Here is a 20,846-nt window from a genome sequence, read left to right as displayed (position 1 = left end):
GAATTCTAGAGGCAGGGTGAATCATGTGACCTAAATTACGAGATTTTTAACATGAAATCCAAGTAAGACAAGGTGAAGCGAAGATCTTTTTGGATGTCAATTAATGTTTGAAACTTCTTCAATCCGCCTCATCTTACATACGAAGACAGCAGAAATGATTGCAAAGAATACACATAATCAACCTATCGGTGAAAATGAACTATCGTTCAATCTAGACCCGAAGTTCAGACTTTGTGATCATAGCGGTCGTGGCAGACCTATAGTAGAGTGTAAAAAGAAATTAAGAGGAGCAAGGCAATGGCACAGGTGAAAGAATCAACCGATCCTTGAAATTACTTCACTTGAAGTTGAAGAGTCTGATCGAAAGCAAACTCTCATTTAAAATGTGCTATATTCAGATCGTATGTATCATCCTGCTCAGAGAACAGATACTACCTCGATGTACATTACAGACAATTTTGGAGATGAGTTTGTGGCACGAAGCCGCAAGGCGAGGCAGTGGAATATCGAGTATTGATATACACAACTTTTGTCGCACCGTACCGCCTCAACAATGCTTATTCGGACAATACAGTAGCATCCCACTCTTGATGCATTGAAACACGGGCTTTTCCATGCATGACTCGCAAGATGTTAGAAACGTGGCATTATTGTTATAACAGCAAGACATCGAAGAAAAAAAAACACACTGTCACAGTAGCGGAAACGGCGCGCCTGAAGAATAAAAAAATGGGCATGGAAGCGCAAAGAAATGGATCTGACCTCTTTCTTACCCTGCCTGACAGGCTGACATGGGAAAGGATCAAGCATAAATCCTTGTAGATCTCGTTTTGGAATGCAACCTGCCAGCCTCTTCCGTTAAATCATGAGTTGTCTGGCAATCTAGTAATCCAATTATGTATTGGTGAGACTTTTTAGTTCGATCCTTTTGACACGAAGCTCATAATGCAATTTGTTTAGATCCGACCCTTGACTTTCTCTCAGATCAGAATCATCAGATTAACGAATCATAAACACAGATGATTAAAACGCTGTGAATGCTGCTGGTTTTATGTACAGGGAAAACACTCCTGTTACACCGCATAATGGATGCTTCGTACGCGGGTCTTCCAGTGCATCAACCCTTTCGAATCTTCTATCAAGTAAGCTTTCAATAGGCCGGATGATGTATCTACTCAACGTATGTACTTCATCTAATCCTTTACAATCACCTGATGTTGTACATTGACGATTTGATACATAAAATATCTTCAAGTCAGCATGTGGAGGCGAGCGGTGTAAAATTCCTTCGGCGCCATTACCATCGTGTAGTTTGTCAATGGCTCGAAAAGAGCATTTTGGGGGGTATGTTGTCGGATAGCAAGGGGTTAAAATTCCCAACCCTCACAACATCGAAGCTAGAGCAGCCAGCCAGCTAGATATTCGATCGCTGGCAGCCACGCACGCGTACGGAGGAAAACTTTTTTTTGGAGATTCGAGACTTCCATTCCGCTCTCAATAAAACAACAGCTTATCGCCTGAACCTCGGTAAAGAAAAGTCAAAGTGCGGTATTGCATTGAGAATTTGGGCGGTATACTTCCAATACTGCGATGTAATTGCACAAGTCACGAGTCGTGAGTCGTGAGTCGTGTTGGAGAATTACATAGTTGCCATGAGATAAGATCGAGAATATACTTTAGCCTTTAGGTGTTAGTATGACTGCTTTCATTGGTGCAAGGTCCGAAGTTTATCGATACGAAGTTGGTTCAATGGCTTGGCTTTCTTAGAGGGTATCAGTCTGACGTTTGATCTTTTTGAATAAAATATTATGGGTTCATAGTGTAGAAACCTTGTGAGCTGCAGACTGCAGTAGCACTGAGATATATAGACAATATCATTGGCATTAGAAGAATTACCAACTGTCTGAAAATTGGAATTGATCCATTATGGCATGATGCCAAATACCAATGGTGATTCGTGACCGGGACGAATTCTGCATGGGTTAAAACGGATGGACGACCCAAATGAAGCAAAGAGCCGAAGTAGAAGCTAGGTTTAACTTTTATCCAAGCCTGTAGGCAGTTTGGGACCTATCCTGATTCCTGATTCCTGAGTCCTCGTACAGAGTAGTAAACATGGCCGCCTTGAATGATTGAGCACATCGATAATGCAGTGGTAGCGCCACGCAGAAAAGGATAGCTTTTCGCTGGAAATCACATCACAAGCCTCTCTTCATTGAGCACATAGCCGCTGTTGTGCTTGGCCGCGGGATGGCTGTTATTTTTATCAATGGCTCAGAGCAATCCGAACAATTCATGATGACGACGACGAAGACGATATTGGTAAGTAATCATATAGATCCCAATTTCGGAATGCTAGGTGACTAGGTAGTCAACAACAACATTGAGTCTTTGAGAGTTTGAATAGATGTGATACCAAGAAAAGTTTAACAGAAGATTGACCAGTGATAATCCGAATCGATAAGAGATCCCGAGATTTTTCACAAATGAATAAAAATAAAAAGATTGCATAGTACCTACCTGGTACCTAGCACATCCATGATATTATTCCGTACCGTACCGCCACACCGTTTGTGTGTTTCTTCTAGATGACGCAGCACGCAGTACAACATGCTTGAAATCCATGTCATATAATTCGGCAAGTGTGCCGGGACTTTTATGAAAAAGCAGCATGCAGAAACACTCTGTCGGCTGCTTGAGAACCCTGCTAATTAGGTATACAATAAAATAACAAAATCTTCTAGGAGAGAGAAAAAACAACGTTTGAGGTGGAAAAGAAAGGATCGTCAACTTCCATTTTCCAATTTGTTGTGATTGTTAGGAACCTATGGCCAACTTCTTGTTTTCACTGACCACGGTAACTCGGGAGTTCGGAATCTGTGCTCCTATTGGAGAGATCTTCTGGATATAAACTTTGCCCAAAAAAGAAATATGAGCATTAAAAGGAGTACTTTGTAATTTGTAGGGTGTCTGTATCCGGGAAAAGAGCTGTCACCAGCCGGACGTGCGGCTTTGGTTGAGTTTCATTGCCTCACGATCATACTTGGCCGCATAGCATTCGTGGACGAGTGTGCGAAGGCAGCGTGGCTGTTCTGAAAGTGATGAAATGCATCAGGGCCTGAGCTGGCGGTAGCGTGTGAGGTGATTGACAAAGTAGGACTTAGTAGGACAATGTTTTGAATGTGTTGTACACAGTACATGATACTGCATTTGGCTTGCTAGGTATTAAGTTGTTTGAGGTAGATGATATCACGGAGTAAACCGTTTCTTGTGTTATCAGATGGTGCGTTGGTGACATGTTGTTGAAGAGTGGTAGGTAGTATTGCGAGTTTGACGATGCGAAGAAACTTCGGGATTCACAAATGGATGGTTGGATGCGTCGAGGGATGCGTGCAAAAGAGGTTTGGGAAGGTTCAATCTTTATTTGTGGAAGCGATTTCGAAGCACCATCGAACTTCTCGCATCGATGCTGTCGAATCAATACTGTTTATTGCCTACATAGCTCACATACAAGTGGAAAGTATAACGGCCACCCATAGAAGAGATTATTAAACCAAAAGCATCGTGAACGGATGGCGAGCTGTGAGTAGAACCCAACCTTGCTCACATGCCGGCCGGTAGATGTAAGCCTCGTAAGTTTGTCGATTCGAGATGAATTAGGAATCAGGAGATAATGCCATTTTCATATATTCCATCGCCTACGCAGGAAATTCGGCAAAACTCTAAATGCACAGTAGAAGAATTGCTCTTGTTCTTTCGGAATTCGAGAAATCGAAAGGGTAAAACAAATTGATTGACAAGGGTACATTTTATTGTCTGGTAACTGCTAAACACCTAGCTAGGTATGGTTAGAAATCTATGCCTTTTCAAACATGACATAACCCCCTTTACAAGAGAGTTTGGTAAGCGTTCAATCGTCTTCTCATGGCTCAACCCAAGTCATGGTACATATACGGTAGATAGTCTTGTACAGTTACAGACAGCATTTAAGTCCGGGACCGAAAACATAGCGACTCAAGAGTGTTTCTTTCTCTGTCAATGAGATCCGGATGTCGATTTTGGGAAAGTAACTTTGAGAAGGAACCGTTTGTAGACTGCAGTACATACATACTTCGTACATACCTGCTACGTATTGACCTGAGTAAAAAGGATCTCGAGCTAGAAGGAATAGACAAATAGCCAGCGGCAATTATTTACGTTCTACTCTGGATCGAGTAGTAAAACCCCGACTCTTTACACAACAGAAGCTTATCATATGGGAAATATCGTGATAGATCGAGCAGCAGCATCTAGATACTCAGAGGTACATGAGGGTGAATACTGTACTGTAATGATAGATTGACAAGAGAGTAGATAGATACTGCGAGTGTGACATTAAAGCCAACATCTACCCACGCAACATATACGGTATCTTTTGCACTAGAAAGTATTGGTACTCGACGGCTAGGTAAATGAACATGACAAGAGTTTTGGAAGTAGACGTCTAAACTCTAAGCCGTACTTGTCTCTTGTGTCTGTCGCTACCTTGTCCTGTCTACTCGATCGTGCTTGCCATGTCAATGCTTTGTTAAGCTAATGCATTTTTTTCGCTCTCAACCATCATCCCATCATCCCATCCTCACCGTTATAAATCCAAACTATTCTATTTCAATCCATGAACGCGAAGGAATATTCATTTGGAAATCACTTTCTTTCATTCTATCACCGAAAGAGGAACATATCTTCCATAAAGCGGCATTATCTTATTGATTCAGGGAAGAAAATCCTTACTCAATCACCGCACTAAATACCGAACACTACCTAGTACTATTCAATTTTTCCCTTTTCCTTTTTTTTCCTCAAGAAGAGACAGAGAGAGAGAGAAAATTTCTTGTGACGCCCTCTCCACTCAAACAGACGTCCGTCGTTTTTCTTCTCCATCTTACTACCTTTCTTACCATCCATCTTTCAACCCACCAAACCTACTCAGTGTCCACTCTTATAACTTTTCCCATCCGGTTTGAAGATTGATCGAGGAAAGGTAAAAAGGCAACAAGCATACCTTCCTTCCCGCATCCCACCCCCTCAATCTCCAGTTTAATAGACGCCGTGCTACAGAGAGACAGCTTTCAAACTTCTTTGGCGGATTCTTATTTTTTTCTTCTGGTTCCTACAAAGCGTTGAAGGGACCCTGTTGATCGACCGCATCTTCATACTCGCAAAAAAAAAAAGTTCCCCACCACCGCGTTTATTTGCGCCCATCTTTGGACGGATAAAGTCTTCTTTGGATCCACTTATTGCTTCGAACACGAACAATTCAGAGTAAACATCTTGAGCCTCAAAGCAAGACTTCGTCGCGCCTCGTTCAAGCTACTCCCAAACTGTTATCCATTCTCCATAACGGCCTCGATATCATATTGGTTACGGCGCGCATCGTCTTTGACGCAGGGACCATTCAAACTTTCTACGGTTTAATCCCATTGACAAGACGCTGCAACACGTACATCCGTTGACGGAAAAAAAAAGAGAAAACTCGAAAACTTCACCTGTAAATATTTCGACGCGACAAAACCAATTGAGTCGCAGTTTATCATAGTTCAATCTCGAGAACTAGATATCAAGGTTCAGTCACACAGACGGTACAGCGAAAGGTTTTTTATGATTGAGTAATCGATCTTTCAGTCAAGAAAGTTCGAACTAAAAAGTCCATACTCGTAATGGACAACGCCCAATATCATTCAAACGCGATGAGCAACGGAAACTCTCCATATTCGCCGCTTCCTGGTATTTCACCGCACCAGTTGCAACATAATTCGAACTTGCCTCCTCACACTTTGCCGCCTCTTCAACCGCAGCAACACGCTGCCATGCAACAACAACAACAACAGCAGCAGCAGCAGCAGCAACAACAATCATGGAGCGCGCCTCATACTCCCCGCACTCCAGGCACTCCAAACACTCCAGGATCTGCTAGTTTAGGATATCAACAGGTTGGGGCACAATCAAGGCCCGCACAAATGATGTATGGAAATTCTTATCAGCAGCAACCCCCGCAACATCAATACCGTCCTTCGCCCTCGATGATGCCCCAATCGTCTGGTGCTTTATCACACAATCAGCCAATTGCTCCTGCTCCTGCAAATAGTCGAGGCCCCCCTCTGAGACCAATGCCGGCGAGCAATGTCCCACAACATCTGTCGATGCATTCGGCTTACTCTCAGCCCAATATGCTACAGCAAGTGCTTGCAGAAGAACCTCCTACCCATGTAGTGGGTTCGCAGGGTCGAAGAGGAATATTACCTAGTGCTCCGGGTCGCCCGCAGGTCACTGCTACTGGCCCTGGATCCACAAAAAACGCCATGATCCCCGCAAAGGATGCCGATGGAAAATTCCCTTGTCCTCATTGTACCAAGACGTACCTTCACGCCAAGCATCTTAAGCGTCATTTATTGAGACGTGAGTATCTCCCCAATATCATATCCGTCCATTGTTGAATGAATCTTTAACACCCCCTAGATACTGGAGATCGTCCGTACATGTGCGTACTTTGTCGTGATACCTTTTCTCGCAGTGATATTTTGAAACGGCATTTCCAAAAATGTTCAATTCGCCGGGGAAACCCTACAGGAGCAAGTCACTTGTCTCATGCACAAGCACACCTAAAGAAGTCACACCCAGGACCAAAGGCACATCAGACAATGGGCCCAGAATCTGATATTATGGGTATGAATGGCATGAATGGCATGCCAAACAATGGTATGCCAAATGATGGCTCAATGCACCCATTTGGTGTCGTTCCTGATGGAAGTATTGCCGATGCTAGCTCTAACCTAACAGATGATCAAGCTTCGAAAGCTTCGAATGACCTTCAGCGACTAGGCAACCCCGATAACAGAGACCGAAGAATTGGTGGACCCGCTGCAGGCGGTTCAAGTCGATCGAGTTTTGATCAAGGTTACGGAGGAGGGATGCCGAGTACTATGTCTTCCGCTATGAACCCTGCCATGGCATTCAGTATGCCAAATGGACAGAATGGTCATTCTTACAGTCAGAGCTACGATTTTGCTTCTCAAGGCAACACTGCTAACTTGCATGCGCAGTCGATGGAGGGAATGTCAACTGTTTCTAACGGGCGACCTCCGATGCCTGTCTATGCAGGAGCGAACGCCAGCCAACATTCGATACTCGAATGGCCTCACATGCAATCGAACGGTCAAAACAACTTCATGACTCCTTACAACAACTCGAACCTCTCGAACCTCGCGAACCAACAAATGCAAATAAAACAAGAACCATATAATTCGAATCTCGCGAACTCACAAATACAAATTAAACAAGAATCTTCTAACCACGGTTTCCTCACTGGTGTCTATCCTGGTGCTTCCGATATTCCTGGCTCTGATTTCTCCAATTGGAATATCCCAGCTCCAAATGACCCGCTCCAGCAAATCTCAAGCCAATTGCTAAATTTTTGCCTTACCACAAATCCACAATTCAATGCTCGCAGCCAAGAAATTCGGAAATTCCTCTCGGTCGACAATATTAAACACTTTCTTGAACAGTTTAGCAATTTCCAGGGTCATTTCCCCATCATCCACATGTCAACATTTCGTATCACCGATTCTTATGAAGGTCTTCTACTAGGTATGATCTGCATTGGTGCAGTTTACTCTGATCGTATGAGCCCAACCCAAGTCCGTGAGATGATGGAGATCGTAAAGATGGTTATAGAGTCCAATTCTCAAGTCTACTCAGTTATTTCTCGCGCGCCAAATGCTGAATATGCCAATGAACCAATCGGATCATCCAAATCTGAGATTGAACAGATCGCAGCAATTTTCTTGATGCAAGTGCTCTTTACATGGCATGGTACACCACTGCAACGCGAGAAAGCCCGACGTGACTTCCCTATGGTTGTTTCTTTGGCCAGAAGGGCGGGTCTTACTCAACCAATGACCACAAACTCTTTCAGCGTCTTGCACCAAGGTCATGTAAACGTCGACGCTTTTGTTGCCGCAAACTTCGATTGGAACGCGTGGGTTGAGCAGGAAAAGAGATCAAGGCTACTTTACATGATCTTTTTGTTGGATTCTGCTTTGGTCATATTCTTCAATATTGCTCCTTCATTCGATCCGCTGGAGATCCGCCTTCCTCTTCCCGCCGATGACGCTGCATGGGAAGCTCGCACTTCTGCAGAGTGCGCCGATGCTCTCGGGCTCAATGGTGCTGCGGTCTCGGCCCAAAAGAACCCTGAAGGTAGCCGTCGTCGCAAGCAACCAGAAATGCACACCGTGCTTAGAACCCTGATGCATCACACATATGAAATGCAGCCAGGAACCACGAACTTGTTCTCTAAATTCGTTTTGATTCATGCCCTTCATGTACAATTGTGGACTGCTCAAAAACAAATGTCGCAAGAATCTGGGCAAATCTCTGCATCCTTGAACAGTGGAGCAAATACACCATTAAGTCAAAACGATTGGGTAGTTAGGAGCGGGGATCAAGGCGGTAGTGGAGCACCCAGTGCAAACAACAGTGGCCGAGCAACTCCTGTTGACGGCCAATCTCCACATTCTCATCAACTTTTGAAAACTGTTACAACTGCCTTTGAAAAGTGGAAGAAAGCTTGGGACGAGGACATTAGTGTCCAATATCCACCAGGATCCTCTTACTCTCGCCGTTTCGGATTCTGTCGCGATGGTGCACATTTTTACTGGCTTCAGAAGTGTATGCTTTCTCAAAAACCCGATTGGCAGATGCCCTCGGATCAAAGATTCACACATGTGATTCAACTGTTGAAGTTTTCCAAGCGATGGGCCTCCACTGACACAGCAAAACGAGGAGAGGAACCCGGATCAGTCAGTGACATTGACAAGGACTTTGGGGTAGCGAACTTGACGCTGGACATGGCTCAATTGTTCAGGCCAGTAAACGCAAAGATCGATTCTCCGGTGCAGGGTGTACATACCAACATTTAAGAGCGAATTGACACGAATAATACGTTTGGGCGGGGCAACTTATAGATGGTTTTTATTGCATTGCATGGGCGTTGTTACATTTTCCTTGATTTACTCCGCTCCATTCAACAGCGTCGAGATTTACAGAGTACATTCGATTTCAAGAAAAGTTTGCGTGGTTTTATATATTAGCATTGCATTTGGCGGCGAAGGGATGTGTTGTGAACATAGGCCCAGCAATTTTTGTGTTGCGGGAGATTTGATTTCATTCGCATTTATTGTCCCTGTTCAGCAGGACAATATCACTTTTCATTCAGATTTCGGGAATGGGGAAATGAAAGAAAATTTTATAGACGGATACCAGCTTCTTTAAGCGCTGCATTAGATGGCCTTGCTTTTTTTTCAATTGGTACCTTGTTTATAGAGACGTTGTTATGATGGGTTGTTGGAGGAGGAGATGAGATGTCCTTTGACCGGGATGATGAAAAGCATATGAGACGATTTGGGTGGAAGAAAAGAGGATTGGCCTTCGCTCACGCAACAGACAAGGACAAAAAAATACATTATCACCACACCAAAATTAACACTTTGGTATTGCAATCTAATACAGCTTTAGCTTCTTGCTTGCTGGATGAGATAGTTGGCGGGACAGAAAAGGGGCGCGATTGATAGAAATGGCTGTATGTATTTTTATATGCACGACTTCTCTATTTCTTCACAGCTCAGCTTTTTCGGGGGTTGCGCTCGCTTGCTCTTTTCAGGTGTTTGTTTATTCTTTGCTACTTTTACATTGCGTCACAGCTTGAGGGGAAAATTAGGGTGGAATGCATGGGTATATTGGGATGGGTTAAGATAAAATGATTGATTGGTACCTCCTGATGAAACTCTTTCATTAGGAATAGAAGAAATTCGGGAGGTATTATATTATATACTAGATAGAATCAAAAAAAGCTTTAAAATTCATAAATTCTTATGTGCTCCTTTTACATCCTGATTGTGTTGTATTTTGTATATAAGAGATTAGGGAAGTGGTAAAGGATTGGCGTAAAAATATACGTGCTTCATGGTGTCTAGGAGGACATGGAATGAGTAAAGTAGCTAAAAGTAAAAATTGTAGGAAGCATTTGTGGAGATGGAATATGAAGGACGACGGTTTTGACTTGGAATGGGAAGATAGGAAATGTTCTTTCGTAGATAAAGGATATGATACACGGGTTGGAAAGTATGGAGCAGATGGAGAGGGTTTGGGTTTGTGTGCGGGGAGCGAGGGGAGGGCACGGAGAGGAGAGGAGATGAGATAAGATGTGGGTGGAGAGAGTAGTGAGATGGAATGGGGTGTAAGATGAAATTTCGAATTTGGAGGCGTAGTTGCTGCTTTTGCTTTTGCTTTTGATTTGAAGGAAGAGGTGTGATATCGGGATTTGCGTGCCAGGAGGTGGGTGGTGGGGAGTGGGAGTACTGTGTTTGCTATGTATACTAACTAGCGCACATTATAGATAGGGTGGATGTGGGATTGTGGGGTGAGAGAAGAGAAGAGGAGGGCGGAGAGAGGGAGGTATGATATCGCAGTTTCTTATGTGACAGACACATTTTCATTTTCATTTTCATATTGATGTTCATCTCTCACATATTGTGATTCTTGCTCCGAATTTTCATATCATATCGAAGTGTATACCGGTACCTATCTACTTGAGAGTTGAAGTCACAGGGCAGTACTGTATGATACCGCGCTGTGTACCAGTATGTAGTATCTTTATAATAATAATAATAATACCTGCCTATCCAATCGGGGATTCTGATTGTGAGTTGTGTTCAATACGTCTATTCAGATGTGGTCAAGAATTCACATTTCCGGGTAGATTCAGCAATATTAGACAATATTAGCGACTTAGTGAGCGAGGAGTTGAGCTGGGTTGCGTACCCAGATAGGAGGTATCTGACATGAAATATACGAAATCTAAATGGAAGAGAAACTTACGTATGGTAGAAAGAACCCTAGATAAGTGAATAATTTGGAGTGAACGTTCGCTCTTCGGACGACAGGGATTGAGTAAGGGAAGAACATAAACCTCTAAGGTTGCATCTGATGTTATAGAGAAGAAAGAATAAATGCTGAAGATGGGGGGGTTGCAAGATGTTCGATTACCAAGTGACTAAAAAAGTTGAGCTATCCACACAAACTTAGCGAAATGACTACAAGAGCATCAAATTTCCTTCACTCGCAGATAGATAGCATTGGAATCTCAAATAGTATGCAAAAAAAACAAATCTTCAATTAATTCGATATATCATGTATTTCAACACCAATATCTCGAAAGAAGCTGTCTGCAATAATAAACACTAACGAATCGCTCATCTATAAAAGCGCCGTTGAAGGCAATGATATCACAAGTCCGTCCAAGTACGTGCCCCATTCCATTAAAAAATATTGGCCGTTGCTTTTATAAACCCCCACCCATTCCCTTTCATTCCATATTAGAGATCGTTGAGATCCCTTTTTGAACGCCAAACTTGTTGAAGTTTGCCCATAAACACCAGCGCTAAATGCAATGTTAAATGCCATAAAACCATTGTGAACCCATCCTCATGCATGTTGAATCGTAAAATCGTGTTGAAAAAGTTTAAGTAAGTATAATCATGTTGAAAGTATTAATGGCCATTGGCCTCTCCGTTTGTCAGTGGGACGGTTTCGGGTTCGATAAATCGTACACCATCAACGTCACCATTCTGGGAAGTTTCGAAAGGTTCGTTGAGATTCTTTACAGTGAGCCCATCGAAAAGTGGGAAGAGCCCGTGTGACTTATGGAAGTCGTTGTGAACTTAATTTATGTCAGCTTCATTTGTAATCTCAAAAATAGAGATTGAGAATCAACTTACCAATATTGACAAGATACCATGAATCCATAATGGATTCAATGAGTCCACGACTAGGGCTAAGTGCAGAATGGCAATGAGCCCAGTCTGTTCCCAGACGAAATGCCTCATCTTTCCATGCCAAGAAACTAATAGTCTCGACAATAGTAGGTTGAACAATCTCCTTACCAGGAAATACTCCCCAAGTGACAGCATTTGGCCCATCACTTTGTGCGTTTGTTTGCACATCTCCAGTCTTCTTAACAGCATAGTAAGTCAGATCGGGTTCTTGTTGAATACGACGCACTAACTCTGGCATCATATCAGGAGCGACCAAAAGTTCCAAATAAGCTTTCTGGTAGACATAACCATTGGTAGGTCCCCAACCATAAACAGGATCAGATGACTTGACACCATCAACAGCAGGCTGAGAGTTGATGGTAAGAAATCCACGTCGATTGAGCTCGATCAAATCAGACTTAATGACATCTGCTTCGCTTGAGATTGGAGCTTCACTCCAAGGAAGACTTTCTATGCTATTTTCAAGATAACTAACGAAGAGTTCCGCGATATCTTTGATAGACTTAGGCTGACCCCAGAGCTTAATATTCTGTTCATTGCTGCCCTTCAACCCGATTCCATAAGCATCCAATTCACCGAAAGCAGGAGATCTCGAGTCTCCCCATCTACCGTTAGGAAATTCATCCCAGTCCTGGGTTCTAGCCACATAAGACTTGTTTCGGTTTTTCCAGAAAATTGGACGAACGTCTTCCTCTCTACGACCAAGGCCAAGAGATTGTCTCCATGGAAGTGCATGCTTCAGTGGACGTTGATTTGATGGAGTCAAACGAAGTTCGTCGAGCACCATACGAGTTGCCTGAGCTAAATTCATGGTGTAGAAGTGTAGATGATGCACTCCAGCTTGAAGAATTCGACGGCACATCTCAGCAACTAGATCTTTTCCGATGTTTCGCACAGCGGCATCATCATTCTTGACCTCTTCGAGAGCTGCACTCCACTTTGGTGGGATCTTGCACCCCATATGGTTACATCTTCGAAGGAAACTTGCGTATGTGTTAATGGGCATAATTCCTGGGATGACAGGAACATTGACACCTCTTGCTTTGACTTTTCCTAACCAATCGATGAAATTGTCGACATCGTAGAACATTTGTGTGACAATAAAAGTGGCACCCGCGTCAACTTTCTCCTTTAAATGATCTAACAACAGATCTTCATCGTCCTGATCATCGCAACCCTCGGGATATCCAGCAACTCCAATATCAAAATGATTGCCGTATGTTTGACGAATATGGTGAACAAGATCTTTCGCATATTGAAATCCTCCTTCAGTTGCCTCCCACTTTTCCTTTTCTCTTGGTGGATCTCCTCTAAGAGCAAGAATGTTCGTGCACCCAGCTTTGTAGGCATTTCTGAGAGCTTCATCGACCTTCTCCTTTCCCATGTCGGTACAAGTTAAATGCATGCAAGTCTCCAATCCATATTGCGATTGAGCCACTCCTACCATCTCACAGGTCAATTGAGCGAGACGGCCACCTGCACCCCAGGTAATATCAATGAAACTAGGCCCTAACCCATGCATGCGGTCCATACGATCGTAAAGATTTTGTACACCTTGAGCAGTTTTGGGTGGGAAAAATTCGAAAGAGAAAGAGGGGTTGCCCGACCTTTCGGCCTCCGAGAGCATGTCTTTGATGTGCATCTTGAAAGTTAAGGATCTGCAAATTGTGTTGTTGTCGAAGTGATATAGAAACTGAAAACAAATGATGTTAGCAATAATTCATTGAAGCTTCTGAGATATATGGGCGGTGAAGGCGGCGACAAACCGTGAGGTTGTCAAATTTGTATCGACCCCGCCACGCCTTCACCAATAGCAGAGTTAAAGCCCTGAATAACCCAATATGGATTGGCAGATTGAAAGCAAGAGCCAGTAGTGAAGTATGGTACCTTTTTGTTGCCTTTTTGTGAAGATATACCCTTTTCAAGTAGGCTAGACTAGATCCTCGAAATGATAATAAAGAATGAAGAGGACTAGATGGATACTAGCCAAAATACCTTTTACGAGCCCAACGATCTGCTACGTCTCGCAGCATGTACTTGGATTGTTTTGTATTGATGATTGTACTACGGAGGTTTGCTGCAAACAAATTGGTGGTGAAGTGATGTACTGATAGATGTACAAAGCTAAAAGAGGGAGGTGGTAGAAAAGGTTCCAGAGAATTATATAGATATAGATGTCAATCGAGACAAAATTTGGACCAATGATTATGTATCAACTCCACAATTCGTAGTTCCTTCCAATGATGGTAGTGGGTGCAATGAACAATAGAACAATGAATTCTCAATTCTGAAGGCAATTGCAATGAAGCTGCGAGCACGCAAGCAGAATGATAAGAGAGAGACATATATCATATCTTATCAACACCTATTACCTAAGTCCCTTTTTAACTATTCTTCGGACCTTGGAAGCTTTGTCTCACTGTTTGAAGTATGTTTGTTTTCACAGTACCACCATTTAATTTCGCGGAGGTTAATGTTCCCTACAAAATTTGTCACAAAAACTTTCGGGTGCCGAGAAAATTGCCCCTCCTACGGCACGGCACAACGTCACATTTGTCCATAACATTCCGACTGTATGGAGACGAATATCTTACCCCAGTGTGTAGGTATATATGGACTCCGTGCAATCAAGATTCGAAAAGGGCATTCCCATCTAACGTTGTTGTTGTTGTTGTTGTTGTTATTGTTATTATTGTCATTGTGTTGCATTTTGTAGCTTGAAGTATCTCTTGCTTTATCTCTACATGCAAATCGTCACAAAGGATTCGCTTCCCGTATCTTAACAACACCGCTAATAAACATGAAAGTATTAACCGACGCCAGCACTCCATATTTGCATCCCTGGATATCATCACAACATGCCATGCCAAATTCTAGACCGACAAGAATGCCAACTAAACGAAAACACTATTGTTGTCCCGCGCCATCTTCATCAGTTCGCAGGCCATTAAATTGAGTGCCTTGATTGGCAGTGCTCAATCTTGCACATAATCCCAGTAACACCACAGTTTCCGTGGCAGCATAATGGTTAAGAGCATCTAACAAAATTTGCAAATGCTTGCTAAAGTTGAACTCATACTTTCTGATGATCTCATACATCTTTTCGAGTCGAGCTTCATCAAAACCTCCTTCAAAAGATGGATTCCCGTTGTTAGGTTCTCCATTTCTAGTACCCCGATCACGCTGGTAGCGAGCCCATTGCTGTGAGTTCATGGTACTAGGTCTTTCTGTACCCAGTAAATCCGTGTCGATCTTCTCCAATTCTCTTGAGAGCCATGAAGTGAATGTTGCGAACATGGTGCAGGTTGACATAAGTTTAGAGTGGATCTATGAAGCATTAGTAGAGCTCAAAGTAGCAATTATTATAGATAAACATACCCTCAAAAGTCTACTATTCGTAAGCATACACTCCTTCATACAAGTATCAAGGAAGTCGACATGATCTTGCATGAGTTCATCGACTGTTCTGACGGCCGGTGTTTTCCCTAGTTTGTCATCTTCTTTTGCATTGAGTCTAGCCATCAAACCCTGCCAGTTTGGTTCAATAACTTCAGATGTACAAAAGTAGAGAAGTTGCTGCACAAACACCAGCATTCGTGCTCGCAACGTAAACACTCTTCGCTTCCACAATTCAAGGTTTCGATTTGAGCTTTTGTGAGACCAAGTAGCGGCCCGGTTGTGGGTTTGCCAACAGGTGACAAGTTGTTGCTCGAGATAACGCAAAGACAACAAGTATCGAAAGAGCGCTTGATATCTCCAGACTGTCTTCCTACTGATGACAAGAGATACTGGAAATGGGACAGAATAATCGAGTTGAAGAGAAGTAAACCCTACAGCCGCCTTATCGTTCTCAGTGACTGGTTGAGCAGGAGTTTGTAGTGATTCGCCCTGTTCAATACCCGATATGTTGACTACTCTGGTCAACATATTTGTTAAGCTGATATCATTCATCTCAACTTTGATGTCTTCCTTGAAGGGATCCTGGGCAGCGACACTTCCAGGTTGTCGAAGAACAAGATCCAGTAATGACTGAAGCTTACTAGTATTAACAGCTTTAAGGGGTTTTCGTAACTCAGAATTACCGAGCTCGAGGAAATAAGAGAAGAAGTCCGAGCGATCCAAAAAGAAATAGTGCTTTAAGGACCTTAAGCGTGCAGGTAAGGAATGAGCAGTTAGAAGCAAATTGAGTAAAGACTCATTGGCATGCGCGTAGGCACTATTGACATTTTCCAGAAACCGATTGTCATCAAAAGATCGAGGGACGTCTTTCACCTCTTTGCTCACATCTACACCCCCACATTCACGGACGACATTCAAATATTTACCGGCCAAGAGGACTTTATCTTTCACACCTTCCAATTGAGGAGGTACATCAGTATCCCTAATAGTGTATCGTCTCTCCCAGTACTCGTCGGTGTAATCTTCCTCCAACCTCTCCCTCTTTATACTTTTCTGTTCTCTCACTAGAAACTCTGCATGTGGGTCTTTGATACTTCCGTGATGCAACCACTCGTTGAGCATCACCATATAAGGTCGACTAGCATCTCTCAACAGTGAAGTTAGGAGAGATCGAGCGGCCGGATCGCCAGACATTGTCTCCAGTCGCTTTGTGATGAGACCCAATACGCTTCCACCTTTGCAAATCTTTTTACCTGGAATATTCCCAAGCCCAAGATCTCCACCCTCCCGGAGACTTTCTAAGATATTTTCGAAATCATCCATTCCATCCCCATCTTCCTCATCTTCCTCAAGCATGGAATTTCTCTTCAATATTTCATGGGCAAGCGAAGATAACTGAAGCATCATGTGGCTCGTAGGAAGAGTATGGAGGTTTAGAACGTGTAAAGTAAATGATGGATTGGTAAGAAATTGCGTCTCGAGCTGAGCAATCAAAATGAGGTAATCTTGTAGAAGCTTCCTCATGGCAGCACATAATGCATGATTGACAGCTCCAAACTCTTCTCGGCTTTGTACTTCAACAAAAGCTTCAGTTGCTCCGTAATTCGTAGCCATCTTGAGCATAGTCGTGGTTAGGTCCTGTAAACTAGGGTCCAAGCCTGGTAAAATCCTAAAGCTGGGACCCGCAAGACGATCCTTCTCAATGAGGGGATCATAGCCCTTCCCAAATCTAATATATTGCCCTTCATAACCCATGAACACAAATAGAAGATCCTCCAATATAGCTGCCTCTTGTACTTCCAGGGACAATTCGTGGAGGGCCTGTGGCTGTAAGGCTTGGGGAGCTTGGGAAGCAAGTGGTGGAATGGAAATTCTGGACGCTAATGGCGCAGTTGTATGCGGCACCAAGGATACATGGGGATCCCATGGTAATACTAAACCCGTAATATTTAGAATAACTGCATATTTTCCTCTTCAGAAGGTATCTTACCAGGTTGAGTTTCGGCTTTTGATGCTTTTAGCGGAATCTCCTCCCCGCGCGATCTGGATGTATCATTGGTTCTAGGACGTTCCGTAGGTGCGCGACGATCAGGACTTCTTGTTCTAGACGTTACTGTCTCTCTACTTGAGATATGCACCCGTTCAGTCCTCCTCTCCTCTACCCCTCTATTACTCCGTTGTGAGCTCGATTGAGCTCTTCGATGATTCGATTCAGTAGCTCCTGGTGGCGGTGAGGGACGTCGACGTGCATCTGGTCTCTCATTCCTTGTGCCAGCCAGTGCGGATGGCGGGCGTGATCTAGGATTATCATTCGACCTTCGCTCAGATTGTGAAGAAACTCTAGCTTGCGAAGACATAATTATCACATCTGGGGTTGTAAATTATGAGCACGATGAAGTCGAGAAGATCTTAGATTGAGAATGGTAACTAATGGTATGCGACAGTAAACCGTATATCTCCATTGCCGTGACTATTAATTTATTTTCTATAAGTCCTATCTTCCCCTCTTCACGCGTTTGGATACAATAAACTTCCTTGAGAGACGAGTAGATTGCGCTAAGCCTATTTTACCCTAGTTATTTTGCTACCAAAGCCTCAGGAACGGGCCATTTGATAGCTTCGCATGCCTGTGCTTGCCTAAAGTAGCTCCTAAATCTGATCGCTACCAACCTCTGCAACAAGCTGTTCGTTCATAACGTCAACGTCCTGAAATTATCTCTCCGCGAATACCCTCAAGTTACTTATTTTCACTCGATCAGCGCATTTTATTAAAACCTCATCTCTTCGCCAACAAGCACTTACCTTCTCTTACTTTTGCCAGCGGCTGTTTCTCAAGATGTTTATTGCAAGATCTGAATATGGTGAGTTATTTGAAGGCTTTCTGCGGCGCCTATGCCTTCGTTGTATCAACTAACAAATTCGCAGATCGGGGTATCAAGTATGTCAAAGTCTCAGCTACAACAATCATCCCGAATCTCAGTTCAATATTAATATAATCCCAGCACCTTTTCCCCAGAAGGTCGTTTGTTCCAAGTAGAATACTCTCTAGAGGCCATCAAGTTAGGATCAACAGCAATAGGAGTTGCAACCGGTGGCGGAGTAGTTCTTGGTGTCGAAAAGCGCGTAACCTCTACTTTACTCGAAACCTCCTCCGTTGAGAAGATTGTCGAAATCGATCGTCACATTGGATGTGCCATGTCAGGACTTCAAGCAGATGCACGATCAATGGTAGAACACGCCCGAGTCGAATCTCAAAACCACAGCTTCCACTATAACGAGCCTCTAAGAGTCGAGAGCTGTACTCAAGCCATCTGTGATTTGGCATTGAGATTTGGTGAGGGTGCAGATGGAGAAGAGAGTATCATGAGTAGACCATTTGGTGTTGCTCTTTTGATTGCTGGATACGATGAGGATGGACCACAATTATACCACGCTGAGCCAAGTGGAACCTTTTATAGATATGATGCAAAGGCTATTGGTTCAGGTTCAGAGGGAGCTCAAGCCGAATTACAAAACGAGTTTCACAAGGTACAACAAAATACATGATCACTTGTAGATGATTTTTCGCTTACCTAAACTTTAGTCACTTACAATTGAAGAGGCAGAAACTTTGGTGTTGAAGACGTTGAAGCAGGTCATGGAGGAGAAATTAGATTCGAAGAATGTGCAATTGGCTAGTGTTACCAAGGAGAAGGGTTTCCGAATTTACACTGATGAGGAGATGGCAGCTGTTGTTGAACGCTTACCTGCGAATTAAGATTTCGAATAACGAGAAAAGTCTGGATTCAATCTAGCATGGACTAGTCAATTTTAGACATCTTAATTGACATGAATGAATGACATTAATGCATATGGAAGTCTTACTTATGGAAGATTGCTTGACTTTACATTCTGCTTATAGTACCGGTGTCCCAAAAATTACGAACCTTCAGAGCTGCAATACGCCTGGAATGTCCTGGGAATTCCGCCTACCAGTGTACGGGAATCAAATGGACGAAATAATGACAAATCCTAACCTCGGAACTCCTCGATTTTATATTCAAGTTATCTCTTAGTAGGGTCAGTTCCTAATGATATTCTTAAATATTACTATCCAAATCTGTGGACCAAAGGGTCTCCGGGTTCAGATGCTTAAGATTTCGAAGATGACTATATGCTTGACAGTATTGTTCTTGCTGTTATAAAGCTTGGGGAATTTTTGAGCTCAGTGAACTGAATTCTACGGTACAGCGATTTGGAAGGCCCTTCACAACGACGGTGGATAAACCTCCTGAGATTACCTTCCAGAACACTCGAATCTCCTTCGCTTGTAGAACATTTGTAGAGTCCCTTGGTGCATCATTTATCGCTTGCGTTCAAAGATCAGCTATCTTCAGAGCATCGCTTCTCAAGTATGCAAGTACCAGGTATACAGAATGATCAAAGAGAATAAGATATTTCCCGTTTTCATCTATGACTACTCATCACCATCTCTAAACGCACTTCACAGTTCAGATCCTGATCCCAGGGTCCTCCCAACTAATTCTGCAGCCTTCTCCGCAACCGCATTAACAGTTGTCTGACGAACACCTCTCGTACCGAGACAGAGGGAAAATACTCGCATCCACAATCTTCGAATTTTTCGCGCGGTATACTATGTATTTTTCACTCTCAACTCCTCTTTTCTCCAGGGGTATCATCGCACATGTGCTGTTGGGTGCCGTGCACTCAGTGCTGCTTTCTTCACGTATGTCTTGCCAGCATCGAGATCCGCAAATCAGAAGGCACACCGAGATTTCTCTTTCCGGAAGGCTTGAGAATTGTGGAAAGAGGAGGGAGGAAATAATCTTGGAAATATAGCGAACGTGCCGAGAGAGAATCTCGAGATCGAGATCGAGATCGAGAGAACGAGAAAGATATTTGGGATCCATTTGTGCGGAATCTCGGCATTGGAGCGGGAGCGGGTGATGTGTGTATTTCCGCGGAAGAGCGGACGCAGTAACATACAAGCGCTGGCGCGATATTTTCCAGGCAAATTAGCACCATCCTTAGTATCGAAATTTGCGCTTGCAGTTTGCTTGTCGATGATATCTTCAAACGGGTCTCCGGGATGAGATTCCCAGCGTGGCGTGGGAGAAATATTCACCGGGGGTTTCGGTTGGGGTTTGGAGAAGAGAAGAGAAGAAAATGTATGAATTCTGTATGGGGGGTTGAGAAAAAAAGTTTCTTATGCTTATCTCTCGTTTCATATCTGTCTCTTCAATAACATTTCCAGAGCATCTCTGCTCTCCTAAGAAACTCTACATCTGGTAGGATTCCCCCGTGAAATTTCCTCTGGTTGTAAATGGTCTGCTGTTCTCTGTCGTATGCTCCCATTTGCCTCCACAATCGTAGTACTATTCTGTCGTGCCGACGCATTCATTGTTTTTACACCCTCTTCCATTTCAAACGAAAATCCCAATTGAGATGGTTGGTTTATTCGATAGATAGATAGATGCCTAGATACCTAGATATATAAAATTCTCCGCTCCGCTCCGATTATTAAGAATCTAATCGTAGTGTAACCTATGATTTGAATTTAATTGTGTGGGGTTGGTC

The 20,846-nt window shown here is 43.3% G+C and overlaps 4 protein-coding genes across 4 annotated transcripts; 2 read left to right on the top strand and 2 right to left on the bottom strand.

Moving 5' to 3' along the window:
- The first annotated feature begins 4,631 nt into the window (after positions 1 to 4,631).
- EAE97_007987 (uncharacterized protein) lies at positions 4,632 to 9,944 on the top strand. The gene is made up of 2 exons (XM_038878501.1): positions 4,632 to 6,435; positions 6,496 to 9,944. Exons 1-2 carry the CDS (start codon positions 5,697 to 5,699, stop codon positions 8,955 to 8,957), a joined length of 3,201 nt encoding a protein of 1,066 aa, XP_038730751.1. The 5' UTR covers positions 4,632 to 5,696; the 3' UTR covers positions 8,958 to 9,944.
- Positions 9,945 to 11,187: 1,243 nt separating this feature from the next.
- On the bottom strand, positions 11,188 to 14,135 carry EAE97_007986 (uncharacterized protein). The gene is made up of 3 exons (XM_038878500.1): positions 13,758 to 14,135; positions 11,814 to 13,563; positions 11,188 to 11,755 (listed from the first exon to the last, which is right to left on the bottom strand). Exons 2-3 carry the CDS (start codon positions 13,510 to 13,512, stop codon positions 11,586 to 11,588), a joined length of 1,869 nt encoding a protein of 622 aa, XP_038730750.1. The 5' UTR covers positions 13,513 to 13,563; positions 13,758 to 14,135; the 3' UTR covers positions 11,188 to 11,585.
- A 642-nt stretch (positions 14,136 to 14,777) lies between these two features.
- Positions 14,778 to 17,626, bottom strand: EAE97_007985 (uncharacterized protein; the record flags this gene model as incomplete). Its single annotated transcript, XM_038878499.1, has 3 exons — positions 14,778 to 15,197; positions 15,249 to 17,203; positions 17,260 to 17,626. The coding sequence occupies 3 exons, from the start codon at positions 17,624 to 17,626 to the stop codon at positions 14,778 to 14,780; spliced, it is 2,742 nt and encodes a 913-aa protein (XP_038730749.1).
- Positions 17,627 to 18,105: 479 nt separating this feature from the next.
- Positions 18,106 to 19,026, top strand: EAE97_007984 (uncharacterized protein; the record flags this gene model as incomplete). Its single annotated transcript, XM_038878498.1, has 4 exons — positions 18,106 to 18,130; positions 18,195 to 18,207; positions 18,272 to 18,797; positions 18,853 to 19,026. The coding sequence occupies 4 exons, from the start codon at positions 18,106 to 18,108 to the stop codon at positions 19,024 to 19,026; spliced, it is 738 nt and encodes a 245-aa protein (XP_038730748.1).
- Positions 19,027 to 20,846: the final 1,820 nt, after the last annotated feature.

Source organism: Botrytis byssoidea (assembly GCF_014898295.1).
Source record: "Botrytis byssoidea strain MUCL 94 chromosome Unknown BBYS_016, whole genome shotgun sequence".
Taxonomy (NCBI): Eukaryota; Fungi; Ascomycota; class Leotiomycetes; order Helotiales; family Sclerotiniaceae; genus Botrytis; species Botrytis byssoidea.
Note: the sequence above shows the minus strand (reverse complement) of the source record. Positions and strands in the feature narration are given on the sequence as shown.

What these genes read in the sequence shown, in the direction of transcription:
- EAE97_007987 (XM_038878501.1), top strand. Translation starts at nt 5,697, where the DNA reads ATGGACAACGCCCAATATCATTCAAACGCGATGAGCAACGGAAACTCT. An exon ending in TAAGCGTCATTTATTGAGAC is followed by an intron (nt 6,436 to 6,495) that starts GTGAGTATCTCC and finishes AACACCCCCTAG; the next exon opens with ATACTGGAGATCGTCCGTAC.
- EAE97_007986 (XM_038878500.1), bottom strand. Translation starts at nt 13,512, where the DNA reads ATGCACATCAAAGACATGCTCTCGGAGGCCGAAAGGTCGGGCAACCCC. An exon ending in ATGGTATCTTGTCAATATTG is followed by an intron (nt 11,756 to 11,813) that starts GTAAGTTGATTC and finishes ACATAAATTAAG; the next exon opens with TTCACAACGACTTCCATAAG.